At 43.6% G+C, this 16,489-nt stretch overlaps 1 protein-coding gene across 3 annotated transcripts in view; it reads right to left on the bottom strand.

Moving 5' to 3' along the window:
- Positions 1-16,489, bottom strand: part of PHACTR1 (phosphatase and actin regulator 1) — a 313,153-nt gene that overhangs the window by 15,645 nt on the left and 281,019 nt on the right. For 2 of the 3 annotated variants that reach the window (XM_075142705.1, XM_075142706.1), the window contains 2 exons: positions 9,194-9,249; positions 4,062-4,123 (listed from right to left, as the gene is read on the bottom strand). In XM_075142705.1, the coding sequence (XP_074998806.1) occupies positions 4,062-4,123; positions 9,194-9,249 (118 nt within the window). Of the gene's footprint in view, positions 1-4,061; positions 4,124-4,222; positions 4,378-9,193; positions 9,250-16,489 lie in introns of those variants that run through there. The other variant, XR_012672490.1, reaches the window with a different exon arrangement.

Below are 16,489 nucleotides of genomic sequence, written 5' to 3'. Positions count from 1 at the left end.
ACCTCCCATGTGACCTCACAGGAGGTCAAGTTTTCCTCTGTATATTCTGGATCACCGGAGATAAAAATGGGCACGTTTCAAGCTTTGATACTAAGCCAATTTGCAAGGGAAGGTTTAACACAAACCCCTTTGTTCTCGGCATGAGGAATGAAGCAAACCCAGGCACCGCCACCAGGTAAAGTGGAGGGGGGACGTACTCTTGCCAGGTTGGTCTTGGGATTTAGTCAAATGTGAAATGCTGAGTTTGCTCCACTTAGTCACAATCAAGCTCATTGTCTTGCCACTTCATCATTTCCTGCTTTGTTACCTCATTAAAATGTTATGGTTATTATTTAGGGAAGAAACCAAGGTGAAAAATTACAGATCCTAACTAGCAGCGCACACAACCCCCTCTCTCCTTTGCTCCCCATCTTTTGTGGTAAGACATAGGAGCAGGATGTGATGAAAATGCCCCAAAGACCTTTCCCTCTGACTATAAATGCAGTTTATCCAAATTAGCCGCTAACCTTTTTTCTTCTCTGACCTTTTTCCCCCGCCTTCCTCTCACCTCCCTCTAACGAGTCCCACCTCTCTCAAGAGTTCATTATTTTGAACAGCCTGTGCTGATGCAAGCCAGTGGAGGTCAATTAAAGAAAAGATTGAACAGCAAGACATTTCCCAGTGAGGCACCAGCTTGCTCTCCAGTGAACAGAGAGTTTAAGTTGTACTGGGGCAGGAATTTAATGGAAGCAAAGAGTTCGGATTATTGCATGGATTTTAAGAAATAGCCATATCTCATCACTTTGGTTGTCTGCTAAGAGATTCTTTAGTTTTGAAGCTAGACCTCAGGAAAACTTACCTATTGACAGTGGGGGATAGGAAGCAGTAAACAGCTCTGGGAAATGGGGAGCATGATGCTATTTGAGACAAGAGAAGGTAGGAAAAGAAGAGTTTTACTCCTCTTTGCAAGTGATTTGTAACGTGTTCTGTTAATCCAGGCTATGACACTCTCACTCTCTCTGTAATGGAAGTCCTCAGGGGGAGTTCAGGCTGGTGTTAATTGCCTTGGTGCTCGGCCAAATTCACCACGGTTCAGAGAGGATAAATTCTTAGTAGTAATTCCTGGGGGCCCAGATCTCCTCGTGGAGGGGACCGGCCTGCTACACTTCTCCCAGAGGGCTTCCGCACGTTAATATTCCTGGAATGGGCTTGTGGGCCAAGACCAGTGCTCAGAGAAATCCCTTCCTAATCCACATGTCCCTCCACTCAAAGCAAGCTGCTCGGTGGGCCCTGAGGGGCAGGGAAAGGGAGCACGGGGTGGTTGGATGTGCGGAACCCATCCATGGGCATCTCAAGTGACAGGCAATACACTTCACCTCTCCTTCCTCGGGCAGAGGGACATGAGCTACAGAGACACTGTACCAAGCAGCATTTGCCTGCTTTTTGTTCTTTGAATGGCAGCTATTCCCTATCCCCAGTTAATTTGCAGTTAGATGAATCTGAAAGGATGAAAAGTGCTTAAAGGGGCAGCTTGCTATAGGTCATCTGATTTTTTTAAATTTTTTTTTTAGAAATTGCCTGTCCAGATGATGAATTCAACTGGATATTTATTGCTGACTTTAATAAAGCATCTAGACCTGGCAAGGTAATCTTACTTATTACAGCATGTCGTGTTACAACTTATCATCATAATACTGTAACAAAATGTCAGTGCTGAAGGAATTTTAAGAACAGCTTTTTAACGGATGAAGTGGGTTGTTCCCTTGGAGTTGGAATAATGCCACCAAAAAATCAGGGACAGTAGCAATTTCTATAGTGCAAGGTCAAAAGTCTTTTCAGTAGCTTCTGCAGAACCCCCTTCCCTTCTTGTTACCAACCACACGTGGTTACAAGGAGGCAACGTGGCATACTTTCCTTGTGTTGAATTTACCCTGTAGGCATGTGTGTGCATTAAACCTCAGTGCAAACAGAAAGGTCTGCTGGGCAAAACACTTGCCATGCTCAATTAAACTTCCGCTTGATCTGAGGTTTAAAATCCTTTGGTAGTAAGACTTCAGTATAAATTGACAGAAGGAGCCTGCCATTCTACTGTAGACACAATGACACATCTGGGACATGCTCATGAAAGACGGGACTGGGGAATAACAACAATTTTTGCAGGATTCACTAGGTGGTTGGCTTTTCTAGTTGTTATCTATCTGCTTGCACAGTTTATTCACTTCTTTCCTCTAGTGATTTCTGAGCTTTTGTAACAGTATGTTTGGTAGGTGAGAACAAAGTTTGTTTTTAGATCAGGCCTGTGGTTCTTTCATGAAAATTACCGTGTGTCACTGGAACATTTTACAACAGTTTAAAAAGATGATCAGAATCAAACAATGCTAAGCCATGTTGCTACCAACCTCACAAACGTGGAGGAGAAAAATCTTTACTGGGGAAGAAACCAAAACAGGCTAAAAGGAATGTGACTGGGAACGGGGGTATGAACATTAAAGAGCCGACTGCCAGGGGCTCAGACTGGCGCTGCTCTCACTGTTGTCCCCACTTAAAAGTGCAACCAAGACAAAGAAGGAAATCTCATAGAAGATGCTGAGGTTGCAGGGAGCAGACACTGCTGCGATGCTACAGCAGCCTGGGCGTTTTAGTTTAGCAAGTAGCTGTGGCCTCTGTCTGCAACAGAGAATTCATGTGCTTTGCACCTTTCCTACAAAATAGCGGAGGATGGGAACCGCACGGTGATAATGCTGGCTGGGTTAGCAAACCTCCATTTCTTAGGCAGCGGATTGGGTATGAGTAGCTTTGCTTTTTATCTCTTAGAGCCGTTCATCAAATGGGATCAAGCTTTGGATTGGATTCCTATACGTGTTTACCCTTCAACTTACAGGGAAATCAAAAGCCTGGTAAAATGGTATTTCTAGCCTTTGCGCAGAGCGTAAGTCCCATGAAACACCTGCAATGCAGTTAGGATCTTTTCTTTCAGGCAGTGCTATGAGGCGATGCTACGAGACCATCGCTGCCATTGTTGTTACAAATTTAAGCGTTTAAAAGAATAATATTATAGCTCTCGGGGCCGCATTCTTAGCTCCTGCAGACAACGGCAGTATCCTCCCGTTGGTGAAGGAGAACTCTGCTGACTTACGTGAGCTGAGAATAAGGCGTGAGATTTTTAACCATAAAATAAAACAATCCAGCTCTCCGAGTTAATCTTTGCATGTATGTTTAGAGCCCTTTCCTTGTCATTATTTATACCATGAAAGCTTGTGGTCACATAAGTCAAAAAGACTAAGCCACCTAAAAATGTACGGGAAGGGGTTGGTGCTGCTTCGCAAGCATGTGAGTTTTTAGGGGGCCTTCTCCACCTCTGGAGATAGCAAATATGTTAGTGGTGAAATAAAGTTTATCTGCAATAACAGGATGGATTGTTGGCTATGTGTATTGGGGCATCTGTAGACATTTACACCAGCTGCGAAACGGAACGTGTGTATCTGCAATGACCGTTCTTCAGTTTTAAGATTAAATGACTTTCAAATGGGAAGAAACCCCAAACCAAACTGTGCTGTTTTGTTCATCCTTCCCTGCCAATACAAGATTGTCTTTTGCACTATACACCATTTTGTGAGCACTTGTCTCTATTTAGTTTAAATGCCTCAAATGATGATCTCCTCTTCCAGAAAAAGTTTATTTCCCAATTTAATGCTTTTTCAGGTGGAATCTTCAAATGCAATCAGCATTGTTTTAACTTTGCTCTCTCTTTGTAATGGCTGCAGAAGCCATTACATTTACAGGGAGCAGGGTTAGACCAATGCTAGGCTCTGTATCCTTCCCTGTTCAAAACTCCTTCTGTTATAAAGACTAGATCTTCTTTTCTCCAGTTTCAAAATGTGACCAGCAATAGCCCGCAAAGCGGTTCCCTTCACTGTCTGTGGACTTACACCTTATAACATGGGTGATTTCTTCTGAAGATTTAAGACTTGTTTCACACTCTACTTTTGAAAATGGTGCTAAGGAAGAGAAAAAAGGCAAACAACTGTGCAGTAGGGAGAAAGTTACAGTAGTGCCATAATAGGATCAAAGTTGCTTCTCACCTTACGTGTTAATCTTCTCTTTATCTCTCGTTTTTCCTCCTGCTCCTCTTGCTCATTCCGGGCTGTAAAAGATTTACAAGGATCTCAGGTTGTGGGCTCATCAGGCATGCACAGTATGCAACAAAATAAGCCTCTCCATCAGCATATTAATGTTTCAGGACCTCTCTGATGCACAGCATGTCCCTCTGGGGCTGGTGAACTTCCTCGATCCGTAGCTACTGCACTTCTTCACACACTTCATAAAACATCTACAGTCTCCTTCCTTTCCCTGTGTTGGCACCTCTTCACGTGTGTCACTTTCTAGAAGGGCGAGGCAGTGAGCCAGCTCTTCAGAAACTGTTATCTCCCTGCCCACAGGCCTGGTGGCCTCAGAGGGTTCAGCTACGATACGGTCAGATTCTGCGAGGCTGCAAGGTCAATGGTTGGAAAAGAAACACATGCATTTTTTTTTTTCCATCTACAGAATAATTTCTCTGCAGCTACTCTTTGGAGAGAATGGAAAAAAAAATCAGAATAGGGGTGCCAAGTAAAATCTGCAACTTCCCATGACCTGAGCAGAGTAAGGAGAGAGTGTCCTTCCATCATGAGCCTTCACAGCATCACACTGGAGCGTAAAAGCACATCCCAGGGCAATCCACTTTCAACATTAAGCCAAAAGATCACGTTACAAGTACTTACCAGGGCAAGTGTCAACCATTATCCAAGAGGACAATAACATTTGAGTATACTAACTCTTCTTCAACTTAGGAGCAGGCTGTCATGCGTGTCTTTCCACTGAACTTTACTGAAGGTCACTAAAAGCCCAGGTTTCTAGGTACTCAGCTCCTCAATCAGTTAGGATCCCTTTCCACTGCTTCGTTGATGGCTGAATTGCTCCTTACTCCAATCACGCCCACGCATAACAGATGAGAGCAAACACAACTCATCGGCCTTTCCAACAAGTACCCTGTGCCCCTGGTGTGATCCGGTTTTCGCTCAGATAGGACTAGCTCAGGCAGGAATAACTCTCTGCAGGGAAGATTATGGACCTTAAAGGCCAGTTTGGGACAGGTGGCTTGATTTAAATTATCCAACTTTGGACTGAATTAAACCCAAGGGGAAATCCCAGGTTCCTCTCCACTGATCCTGCCGGAGAAGCAGGCACCCCTGGCAGAGTGGCAGCAGCAAGCCGCCAGCCGTAACTTCTTCAGCCAAGGGAGCACAGGTCAGCACTCCCACTAACCACCTGGGACAAGCCAAAAACAATATAAGGAGGTCCTAATCCAACGGAAGTCTGCCCACCGTGGAGGAGATGCAACGTTTCAAACCAACGCATTCAAAATTGGGGTTTTCCCCACACGGAAATAAGACCTAAGGTTCAGAGAGCACAGAAGTCTCTGAGCAGGTGAGGAAGCCAGGTTTCTCACTGCTCAGGACAGTAGAGCTGACAGGTCTATCACAACGGCTCACTGACTTCAGCAGGACTGGGAAATCTCCACCAAAGTGGACAAAGAGCCAGTCAATGTTATGATGTTTTACAATACGCTTCTGATCTTTAAATGCCGTTTTACCAAAAATACTGCTTACATTTTTAGGAGGAAGGAAATTGATACTGGAGTAAAAAAAACCAGAAGACAGCAGGGAGTCACAAATGGCTTTTTAAATGCTAACTGGAATATCTACACTGATAAATATATTTTTCCTTTTTCAATTGTTCCTGCCCCTGCTGGGCTGGATTCTCTTCTAGCAATTGTTCCTCTAGCAATTTTGTTCTTCCCTTTGTGTCTCAAATTTGGAGGAGCTGGTCCTGCAAATGCCTACTCTCAGAAGCAGAGCCACTAATAAATCCTTGTAAGATTAAGCCAGAGAGACACAGCGCTAAACAGAGCCCACACAGAGTTAGGGTAGAAGTGCAAGCAGCCAAAGAGTTATGTATAAAACTTAGTTATGGCCATTCCTTTTTGTACTTGGCATACGATGTCTTTCTTTTCTCCTCAGTTCTCAGCCTAGCCACCCACCCTCAGAGACAGCCAGGCAGGCTGAAGACCTCGGTCAGGTAAAAGCTGGGAATTAGGAATAGATTCTCTTCTGAAACCAGAAAGTGCCTTTGTTTTAGCTATGTCTTTAAAGTTAATTAAGTCATGCCAATCTTGCCAAGCTACAAAACTGTTGCTTTATTTTATCTTATGTGTTCAGGAGATGCTCTGTTTCTCTAGACCTGTCCATGTGAGGGTGGGTGGGCGCATGTGGGTGCGATTTTCAGGCCTGATTTCTGTGCCAGTGTGAAATGTCCCCCAGCACAGTCTGAGACCCTCTGAGCCTACCTAACCATCATTTTTGTGAGGAATTTATGCAACCCAGAATGTGCCAGTCTGACAGCTGAAGTACTTGTACCCATCTGAGAAGTGGCACCGGGGGTGGTGTGTGAGGATTCAGGCATCCTTCCTCATAAACTTGGCCAGCAAGTATTAACTGCAAAAAGTGTTCTTCAGCCTTCACACTAACCCTGCAGGTCTGGACTCCTCTCACTACATGCCTTTGACTTAAATAAGAGTCAGTGAATTGGGTATACTTCAGTGAAGGACCCTTCAAGCACCAGCGTCCCTGTTCTCAGTTTCTTTGCTGTGGCTGCTGTAATCTTACTGTTGCTACCAGCAAGTAGTGGAACTTGTGCAATGGACACTTTGCCCTTGCAATTCAATACAGCTGACCATCTCATAATTATTGCAGTAGCACAGCGCTACGAAGCGATCACTTATATGTATAGAGACTGGATGTCCAATCGCATTTTGCCTCATTTCTTCCCATCAGAATGGGCAACAATGTGGTTACACATGTAACAGGCACATCATGGTACCAGACATGACATTTGCATCAAGGAGATTTCAGCTTTCACTGCAGAGGAAATCCGATTTACTCTACTTGGGAGCTTGCTGGATTTTTTTTTTTTGTACGTGCGTGTGCTAACTGGGCTTTTGCAAATAGCTTGACCTGCTTATGTAGAGAATTTACACTCTTTTCATTATTGCTTCCTAAGTCTCTTTTTCTCTAGGCTCTATTATATTTGTTACAATTCTTTTTCTCAGAAGTCTAGGGAAAGGACACAAAGTGATGCTGTACAAATCAGACACTATTTATATTAACTTGCTTAAGAGTACAGCATTTTTATGCTTTCTTTTTTTCTAATGATGTAACTATTTTAATTGTTTGTTCCTTTCCCACTGTGCTTCTCAAAAGTTGATGCCTTGGAAATACCACATTACTTTTTCCTGTAATTACGAAGTTGTTTTTGTCTACCAAGACACACATGTTTTGGGGCACATCTGTGCTTAGGAACCAAGCTACAAAAATTCCATTTAGGAAATAAAATATAGTTTTGGGTTCGGGGTAATATTTTGAAATACATTCATGTCATTTAAGAGCCTTTATTCAATTCAAAAAGAAACCAACGTGATTCAGGACATAATTCCTCTGAAATGTAAGACATTTTCAGGTCGCTACGTGACTGCTGCGCTTGGCAACGTGACCTTTAGGAATCTCTGCAAGGTACCCAGCGTTGGAGATGCTGCCTCTCTGCTGATGCCAGTTCAAACAGTGCTGCCAAAGCTGCTGCCCGAGACCCCCAGCTCCCCCCAGCCACCCTCACCAGTGCCAGGGCAGTGTTTACTGGTCACGCACCAGTGCCAGGTGGTGCATGACACATGTTGGGTCATGCTGGTGGCAAGTCCCGGGATGACAACATAAGCTGCCAAGAGAATTGGCCTCTGTCCCTCCTCGCCTGAGCCTGGCATCAGTCACGTCGCAGGTTCCCCCTCCTCCAGCTGTTCTGCTACCCCCCTGTGAGACAGTCACATCTGGATGTGCCACCTGTTTCCCCAGTTTCTGCCCCTGACTTTCTCCAGCAGCCAGGCAAGGGAGTTAGGAGTAGCCGGTAGGAGCACAACTATCAAAAGGGGGCTGCCCCAAAGAAATGGCTTTCCTGGCAGCCTCGGGCTCGCCCACGCCGCTCTGCTGTCCGGTCTTTTCTCCTCTTTGCGTTGTCAGTGGTGTCTCTCTCTTTCTCTTTGTCTGCCACGCGTAATAACGTGAACAGATGAAAAAAACCCTGCTGAGCGTTAACACTATCATTAACTTGCTAGGAATTTGATTTTGAAGTATTTAATCAATCAATTCTGCTAATTTTCAGAGAATTAATCTTCTGCTACCACATTTTTATGATTCTGTACAAGGCAGTTATTTGAACAACAAGAGAATCTAAATTATGGACCTATGTAAGGAGACTTATGGTATTTTAAGGTACCATTTAGAAATACTTTCTTCTGTAGTAACTTTTTAAAATTTCCCTGGAATGATGGATTTACTAACTTAAAAAGGGAAGAACATGTTTCTTTTGTTTTCTGTTTCCAAAGTAACAACAATTAGATAAACAGCTTTTTTTTTTAATTTTTACATTCAAACCACTTCAATGTGAGTAAAGATACCGTCATTTTTTTTTCCTATTCATTCATGAGATTACGAGATTCGTGCTAGACTCAGTCCTGCTTCCCTTGAAGCTGGTGGCAACGTATCTACTAACTTAACTCCGACCAGGCTCTCTAAATGGTATTTTGTCCCTTTAAAACATCATTTAATGTTTTGAGGATCTACCAGCAAGTTTTTGGCTGATTTAAAGGAAGAGTTTCAGGGGAACATTTCAGGGAAATAATCCCGAGTCACACTGGTTTCTTTTTTTAATTGAATAAAGGCTCCACCTAGCCTAGATTGCTGTGAATTTTTTTAGGAAAACTAATCAAGCCATGCCCTAATGTCTTTATAACTTATAATGGGATGCTCATCTATGTGAAGCTGCAAAAGGCTTTTCAGAATAACCAATCCTCTGTTTGGAACAGGACTTGCAAAAGAGATTCAACGTCTGGGTTTTTTCCCCATAGATTGTTCATTCTTGTGAATTTACTGACTCTGATTTTAAAGAATTGTTTCTGCAGCTCTAGATGTTGCTACAGACTTGTGCACTTATTTGCATTTATGATGCACTTTATTATTAACTATGCACATACAGAATAGTTGACATTTTATTAAAAACACCCAACATACAGCTAAACCAATCCAAACCAGCTGGCTTCAGGTTAAATGTCAGCAGTATCAGGACTTACGTTTCAGTATGTTCCTCTGCTCCAATTCTTCAGCAGTCGGCCTCTGGCTCAGTCGTCTGCGAAAAAAGTCCAAGATCAGTTTTTGGACCATATCACATTCTCCTCAGTTCTCTGTCTTAAAGAGTTATTTTGGGGTGTGAAAGGCAGAGCAGAAAGCACTGACACTGCTCCATTATGTACTTGGTATGCCCGGACCATGCGTGACACAGACCATGCTTCGCTTTCGCAGTTTCCTCTGTTTTCAACTCACGAAAGACAAAATACGTTATGTCATCTTGGGCATGACTCTCCCACCCCTACCCCAGGCAGAGCTGCTGAAAGCTAAGCTACACAGATGTCTCCACTTAATTTCCTTCCTCCCATGCCTGCTTCCTGACTCGTGCAAGTATTTCGAGCTAAGATCCAGCTAACCCTCTCACTGCCCTCTCGCCAGCCTCCTGACTGCACCCCGTTTGTTCAAACAGTGTTTGAACACACAGACAGTCCACAGAAAAAAAAAAGGGATGGTTTGGCAGCGCCGAGGGCAGAACAATAGCATCCCTCCTCCTCCTCTCGTGGCTTTTATTAAATCTTATATTGAAGGATCAGCGTGACTTGCTAGTCAACCTGTACGTGATAGGGTCACAACAAACGCAATCTAATTACAAATGGGGACCCTAAGCACAGAAATGCTCTGAATATTTAGAATACAAAGCAAGAGAGAGAAGCACAAAGGGGTCTTTGGAAAACAAAGTAAACCAGGGAGATGACATCAGAAGTCAACACTATTGGGCCTCTTCATACTCTCCTCCGAGTCAATGGGAGTTTTGTCAACGATGCCAGTGACAGGACAGAGCCTCCTCTTCCTTCAGACATGGTCATTCAGAGACGTTCCCAACTTGGGGTCCCAGTCTCTGCCAGTTGGCTCATCAGTTCCCCTGTGAGGTACCGGGTACTGATAGGAAGAGTGATATGAACGCTGGCGGCATGGCTTCATCTTCTGCGATGAATGCTTCCCCCGAAGCACGCGGGGCACAGAAGCTCACTGACACAGGGCTGTCTCTGCAAGGCTGGATGAGGGATACCTGACAACGGCTCCTCATGCACGGGGGCTGAGCCACTGCCCAGAGATGCACACGCATCCCCATCCTTCTCCAGAGCCAGGAGCTCACCTGTGCGCCAGTTCAATACCCCTGCCCCTCACATCGTGCATGGTGCACAGGGCTGAAGCACATGGGGTGCCACCCCCTACACTATCTGTATGAAAGCAGAAGCGCTACAGGCATCTGACTTCATACAGACTGAAGATTTCCACCAGCAGAGGTGACACCAGCCATATGTCCTTTGGGGCCACTTTACACCACTAAAACAAAACAGCAGAACATGGCCCTATTCCAGTGGAGAATTTGCAGTCATTAGCTTTGTCTCTTTCCCACGGCAGATTGAACATTTATCTCGTTGGAAAAGTGTTGAAAGGGACAGAAACTCATCCTTAATTTAGAAGTAAAGAATGTCTGCAAAGTACTTTGAAGACAGAAAGTGCTATTCAAGTGCTTGCTATTACCATCTTTAAGATACAGTAGCTGTTGCTAATGGGAGACTTCACCTTAGGACTATGAAGCAATTAAAACTACTTTATTTCTAGCAGCGCATGGGAATCAAAGAGAAAAAGTCACCACTCTTAGCCCCACCATGTGTGTCTTCAGGAATTGAGTTATACAATGTTTTTAATCCACCGCACCGTGATGCTTTTTAAGAGGATGCATCAGAGGGATGTTAAGGACGGACTCTGGCCATCCAGTGTGCGGCTGCTTCTATAGAAACAAACATCACACAACAAGTAGAAGGAGAAATTAGTCTGAAGAGAATGCTCCCAAAAATGTCCTCCCCTTTCCAAGAAAACAAGGATTGAAGGATTCAGCTAACAGTTCTGTCAAGACCAGCTCACACTGGAGTGTTTCTAACAAAAGGCAGAAGTTTTATCTGTCTACATAGGTGATTTACAAAAAGGACCAAGTTTTCCATCTGTTTACTGGGGTACCTGCTATGAAGTAGATGCATTTAAACAAAACTCTCCCCTCACTGTGTCATTGCTTCCACACACAAGAGGACAGAGATCTCCTCCGAGTATGCACTTGGTATTATATGCACCCTCTACTCCTGTGCTGCTCAGAGACCTACAGACTGTGGGATTTTTCCCCACACTGCCTGGCAGGGCCCCTAGTGAAAGCCAGCCAAGAATATCTGTGTTCCCCATCGAGAGTCAAATTATTTTATAGATCCCATTATCCACCCTTTTCAGGCTGCAGAGTGCTCCTGCCTAAATGATGACCACCATTTTCAAGTGCTTCAGAAAAAGCCATGACACTTTTGATAGATTCAGTCTGGAGATCCAAAGCTATCTGCATTCATGGGTTGTCGATCGCTTCTGGACTCTTACAAACCCAAGAATTTTTAATAGCAAGACTTAGGTGTAGGAAAAGATAAGGTACCCTTGTAGTGGAACAAAATCATGACTAGTCCTTACAGTGCAACAGTGAGGCACAGCTGGAGGATGAAGAAGGTGATGAACAGAAGCTGTGGAGGTTCCTCGCCCCACAGTACCAGTGTCTGCTTTCACCTCCATGAACTGCTCTTACATGCCCATTTCCATCACCCTTTTGGACTGACTGAGCCTGCTCCTGCTCCCTCATTGTGAGTCCCTCCTTGATGAGCTCCTCAAACAAACCCAGCCCCTTCCCCAGCCCTTCCCTTCTAAGCTCTCACAATTATCTCTTTTCTTGGTCTCTTGCTCTTTTCATTTCATTTCTTCTCTTGCTGCTACAGTGACTTCTGCCCCCAAACTGTCTTTGGGCTTTACAAACAACTCCACCAGCAACTCAGAACAGCTTCATCTTAGTTCTTTCTTCTTGCCTCTTAGCTTCTAGGTTTGCCAGATGTTGAGCCAGATGTTAATGTTACCATTTTTAAAAATCTTGATACTCGTTACTGATCCGGTAAATCAAGAAACGTAAGCAGCTACTGCTTTGTTATCATAGCTGCAAAGATACAGGTTTTTTCACACCAAATTTCAGTATACCATCTCCAGTGTGCCACTCTGATCTTGGCAAACACCAGGCGTGACACCTCCTCTCTTCTACCTTTTCTCTTGTGCTGCCCAGAATAGAAAAATATTAATGAAGCCCACCTAGATCGCAGAGATTGATTTCAGTGGTTTGACTGCTGGATTGCTGCTGTGCCTTATTTCATTTAACATCACAGGGGCTGCATGAGGCTGTCAAGAGGCCAGAGGTCAGGAAACAAGTGTCTCATTAGTAGCATAATCAGAATAAACAGGAGAAAACGGAGGTGAGGAAGGAGCCTGGTGCATCAGCAAAGAACATATCTGCTTGTGAAAACGGTAAGAATCGAGTGGGATGTGCGGTGCTGCTGTTGATCAGAAAGGTAACTCTGGCTGCTTCATGGAGCTGTAAGAGCACAGGTGTCTAACCAAGGAATAGGCAAGACAGGCCTTAACAAGTAACAAGCTTTAACAGTACTTTCTATATCTAAAATCTCTTGTGTGAACATGCTTGACCTTCACTGTTCCATCCATGCAGTTTTGCCATAAGCTTCAGGCATTTAAGGAGATATAGGAAAGTTTGTTTTTTTGTAATTTGTGCTTTGCAGTGTGTTGCCTGTTTTATACTTCATATGTTCTTGCAATATTGTTAATAGCGGTTTTGCAAATACACTGACAAAGATTTTACTACAAAGAAAACCTTCCTAAAATTTATGGTGACGTGAAGAAAGCTTTGTTAGGATTTCACTGAAAAAATAGTATCCAAATGAGATTGTCAGTGAAAAATAAAACAGTTTGCTCAGATTTACAAAGATAGATAAACCTGACAGCAATCCAATTTTCTGAATTAATTCCCTGCATGATCAAAAAGCACCATACTCCTTGTGCTAGAACTATACAACAAGAGCTGAGCAGCTCTCCATAAGGACATTGTGTGGTGCGGGTTTTTTTGGTTTGTTTTTGTTTTTTTTTTTGGAATTTGCTCTGGGCTGGACTGGACATGGTGGATGAGTAGGAGTTTTGGGGCAGGAGGGATAATTGTGCAAAATCAATTGCTGTAGACTCAAAGCATTGGCTGGTGGGGGTGTAATCTCTTCAGGAAGCCAGAGGAAAGAAAGGCAGCATTTTCACTGAGGGATGCTTCTGTTTGGAGCCTGCCCAGCAAACTGAGAACTCAGAATGGGAAGTTTCTGCTCAATGTGGCAGTGTCCTGCAGGAGCAATAAAAGGAAAAACTGGCTGTACACCTCCCAGGCAATTCAAAACACAAATTAAGAGCCCACACAGTGATGCTTAACCCTGCTCTGCAGTGTGGCCATACCCAGAGGGCTTTCAGAGCAGCAGCCAACTAGTTGTGGGGCTGAGGGTCAGATTCTTGCAGCCCTTGTGTCTGGTAGCACCTTTGAAACAAGGCGCTCCTGGCTGCCTCGGCTGTCCCCTACTAGGAGTCATGGACTTTCTCTCCTTAGTTTCTTGTTTTGTTGTGGATAAGCTCTGAGAAAGAGCTGGTCAATGCCATCCAGCTCGTTGTTGTGTGAACAGGACAGTGCTGGATGTGTGTTTTCTGCGTATCAGAAATTCATCTTTGCCTCTGCCTAGAGGGCAAGAAAATCTAAGAGCTTAGTATTGGGTCATCTGTAAGTATAATGGCTGGATACAGTACAGGGCTTGCTGGAAAATGATGCCCCATATACTTGCCAGGCTTGTTAACTCCGAGCATTTGCAGATACAAGAGGCAGAACCCAGCAGCTCTCCAGTGCTTGAATGATGACATCTTGTGTGCGTGACCCAAGAGCAGGACTGATGGGCAAACAGGTCACAGGTGGTCACAACAGGGCACGCAGCAGTATGGTAAGGTGTCCAGAACATCACCAAAACATCTCAGAGCCCAGCCACACTCACGCAGCTCTTCCTGATGACATAGGTCACCCTGATGTAAAAAAACTTCTGAGCACAGTGGGACATAACCTCTGGAGCAACTCCTGAATTTATTCTGTAGATGCAAATCTTTTTACTCGGTTGCAACTGGGTTCATACCACCCCAGATATTGCTCTAGGAGAGGAGTAAATCTGAGCTGGGCACGTGAGAAGCCAGCTGCTACAAAGAACTACTTGTCACATTGCTCTTTACTTGGCATAAATGAGCATGACTGAAGCCAGTAAAACTGTGCTGATTTACATCAGCTATATAATTCGACATGAGGAAAATTCAATGGGAGTAAAGAGTCTTACTGTTGCTTAATTTAGCTTGCCTTTCCCAATAATAATGCTGATAGCAAAGCAATATTGATGAAGTATAGGCTACCAGGGGCTCTTCGCACTCCTGTGCCAAGTACGAAAATTGGAAGAGAAAAATAGAGAAGAAAATCTTATATTTGCTTCTGCCAGTTAACTGTTAGCAGAGGGCAGGAATGAACTACCTCCTTTCCTTACGTCACCGCACAATGAGCAAAAAATATTTGTAAGCCTGGAGGTTCACTTTCTCTGAAGTATCAGCCCAGATATTGCCAGCCAGACTTTAGAGTTTACAGAGAATTATCCTTCTCCTAACAGGATTTATAAAATGGGATTAAATACAGTTTTATCAATGAGTGAATAAACCGAAGGCGTATTGAATAGAAAATCCCTACCCAAAGAAGTAAATGTAAGAGTTTTAGACCATTAAAATTCCTGTACTAGACTCCATTAAGATGTTGGCTAATTTGTAGGATACATTATCTCTTCCTTTAAGCTCTCTTTCCCGTGTGACAAGTCTCCTGGTATCAGTCATGATAATACGCCTTATGACTCCTTTTCCTGAGAAATTAAGGCAATAAAACCATAAGGTGTGTTTGCCACGATTCAGTTACCTTGTAATGACTGCTCTCCACTTCCCTGTTGATTAAACATTCAGCCCCTGAGAGATGGTGGTGCTTCTGCAGCTATAAAGAAGCCTGTGGCAATGACTAGAGCAGACCAAAGCGGGCAGAGACCCCCGTTTGTCCCTGGGAAAATGGGTGACGCCCCACTGAGACAGAGTTTAGATGAGAACTAGTTAGACAGTTTTGGTAGGAAGTGCTTGCTTTTGGTGAAAATTTAAAAACTGGTAAGTATCAGTTGAAGATCTAAGTACTTTCTGATGGTGCCTTACTGGCAAGGTACTTCTGCTGCCTCAGCATCCCAGTTTGTTCCCTGGACTGGACTGCTACAACAGTCCCATGTCCTGGAGGAGAGAGGCAATGCTTTTGCTCAGCAGTTCTTCCTAGTGCACCGCAAGAAATACAGAGCAGTCTGGCACGTGAACCAACCAAATAACAGTTCCCGTAACACATCTGCAGTCATGTTTCCAGCTGGGCTCTGCAAGAAAATCAGATTTTCAACTAAAATTATTCAGAGTTTAATTCAGGCTCTAAGCAGTCTTTTGCTACCCCCCAGAATTATGCTTATCCCAGACTTGGTTTTGTGTTGAGAAACAGCTTCAATATAAATTTTAAAGCTCCACCTAGTCTAGATTGCAGTGAGGATTTTTAGGAAAACTAATCAGCAAATTTTCTGCTTGCTCAAGCATCTGTGGATAGTGAAAAATATAACCAAGCCAGCCCTTTGTTTAAAACTCTAAACCTGACCAATTTGTTTTCTTATTCTTTAGCCCATGTGAATCCATTCTTGACTCACAGCTCAAATAATGCAGTCTTTTCTGTTTCAGCTGACTGAGGGATTGATTTATGATGATTTTGATTTACTCTTGGGAAAGTTACAAGCTCCCCAAGAAAGAACAGGCTGCCCAGATTAGGTCTCCTGGGGAAAGAGAATCATATTAAAAATCTAGATTTCGACAATTCATTATGTCTGCATAAAGTTAAAATCTTGCCTATCATATACAGAACATATTTCTTTAAAATACCCAAATAAAGCAGAATCATCTTGGGCCGTGAACTCTGCATTTTGTTAAAAGAAATAAAGGAATGACTAGATAGTCCTACGACTCTGAGTAGAAACAGTGTGAATAATGACATACCAAGGTCATCAATCTTTCATTAGACCATAGTATCACAATGCAGACATCTGCATTCTCCCAAGGAATTACTTAATTTCTTATTCTTTTCTAAAGATAAAGCCAAGTAGTGCTAAACACACAAATTCAGATTTCGGCCCCCTTTTCAATAATACTAACTGCAAAACGCCTACTGATACGTGGAACATTGCAAGATCACACAAGCTCATGTCTCACACCTCAAAGCCTCCTCTGTTTCATTACTGTACCGTTTCATTAACATC

The sequence above is a fragment of the Calonectris borealis genome, chromosome 2 (assembly GCF_964195595.1).
Source record: "Calonectris borealis chromosome 2, bCalBor7.hap1.2, whole genome shotgun sequence".
Lineage (NCBI taxonomy): Eukaryota > Metazoa > Chordata > Aves > Procellariiformes > Procellariidae > Calonectris > Calonectris borealis.
The sequence above is the reverse complement of the archived record's forward strand: the minus strand, read 5'-3'. Positions and strand labels throughout refer to the sequence as shown.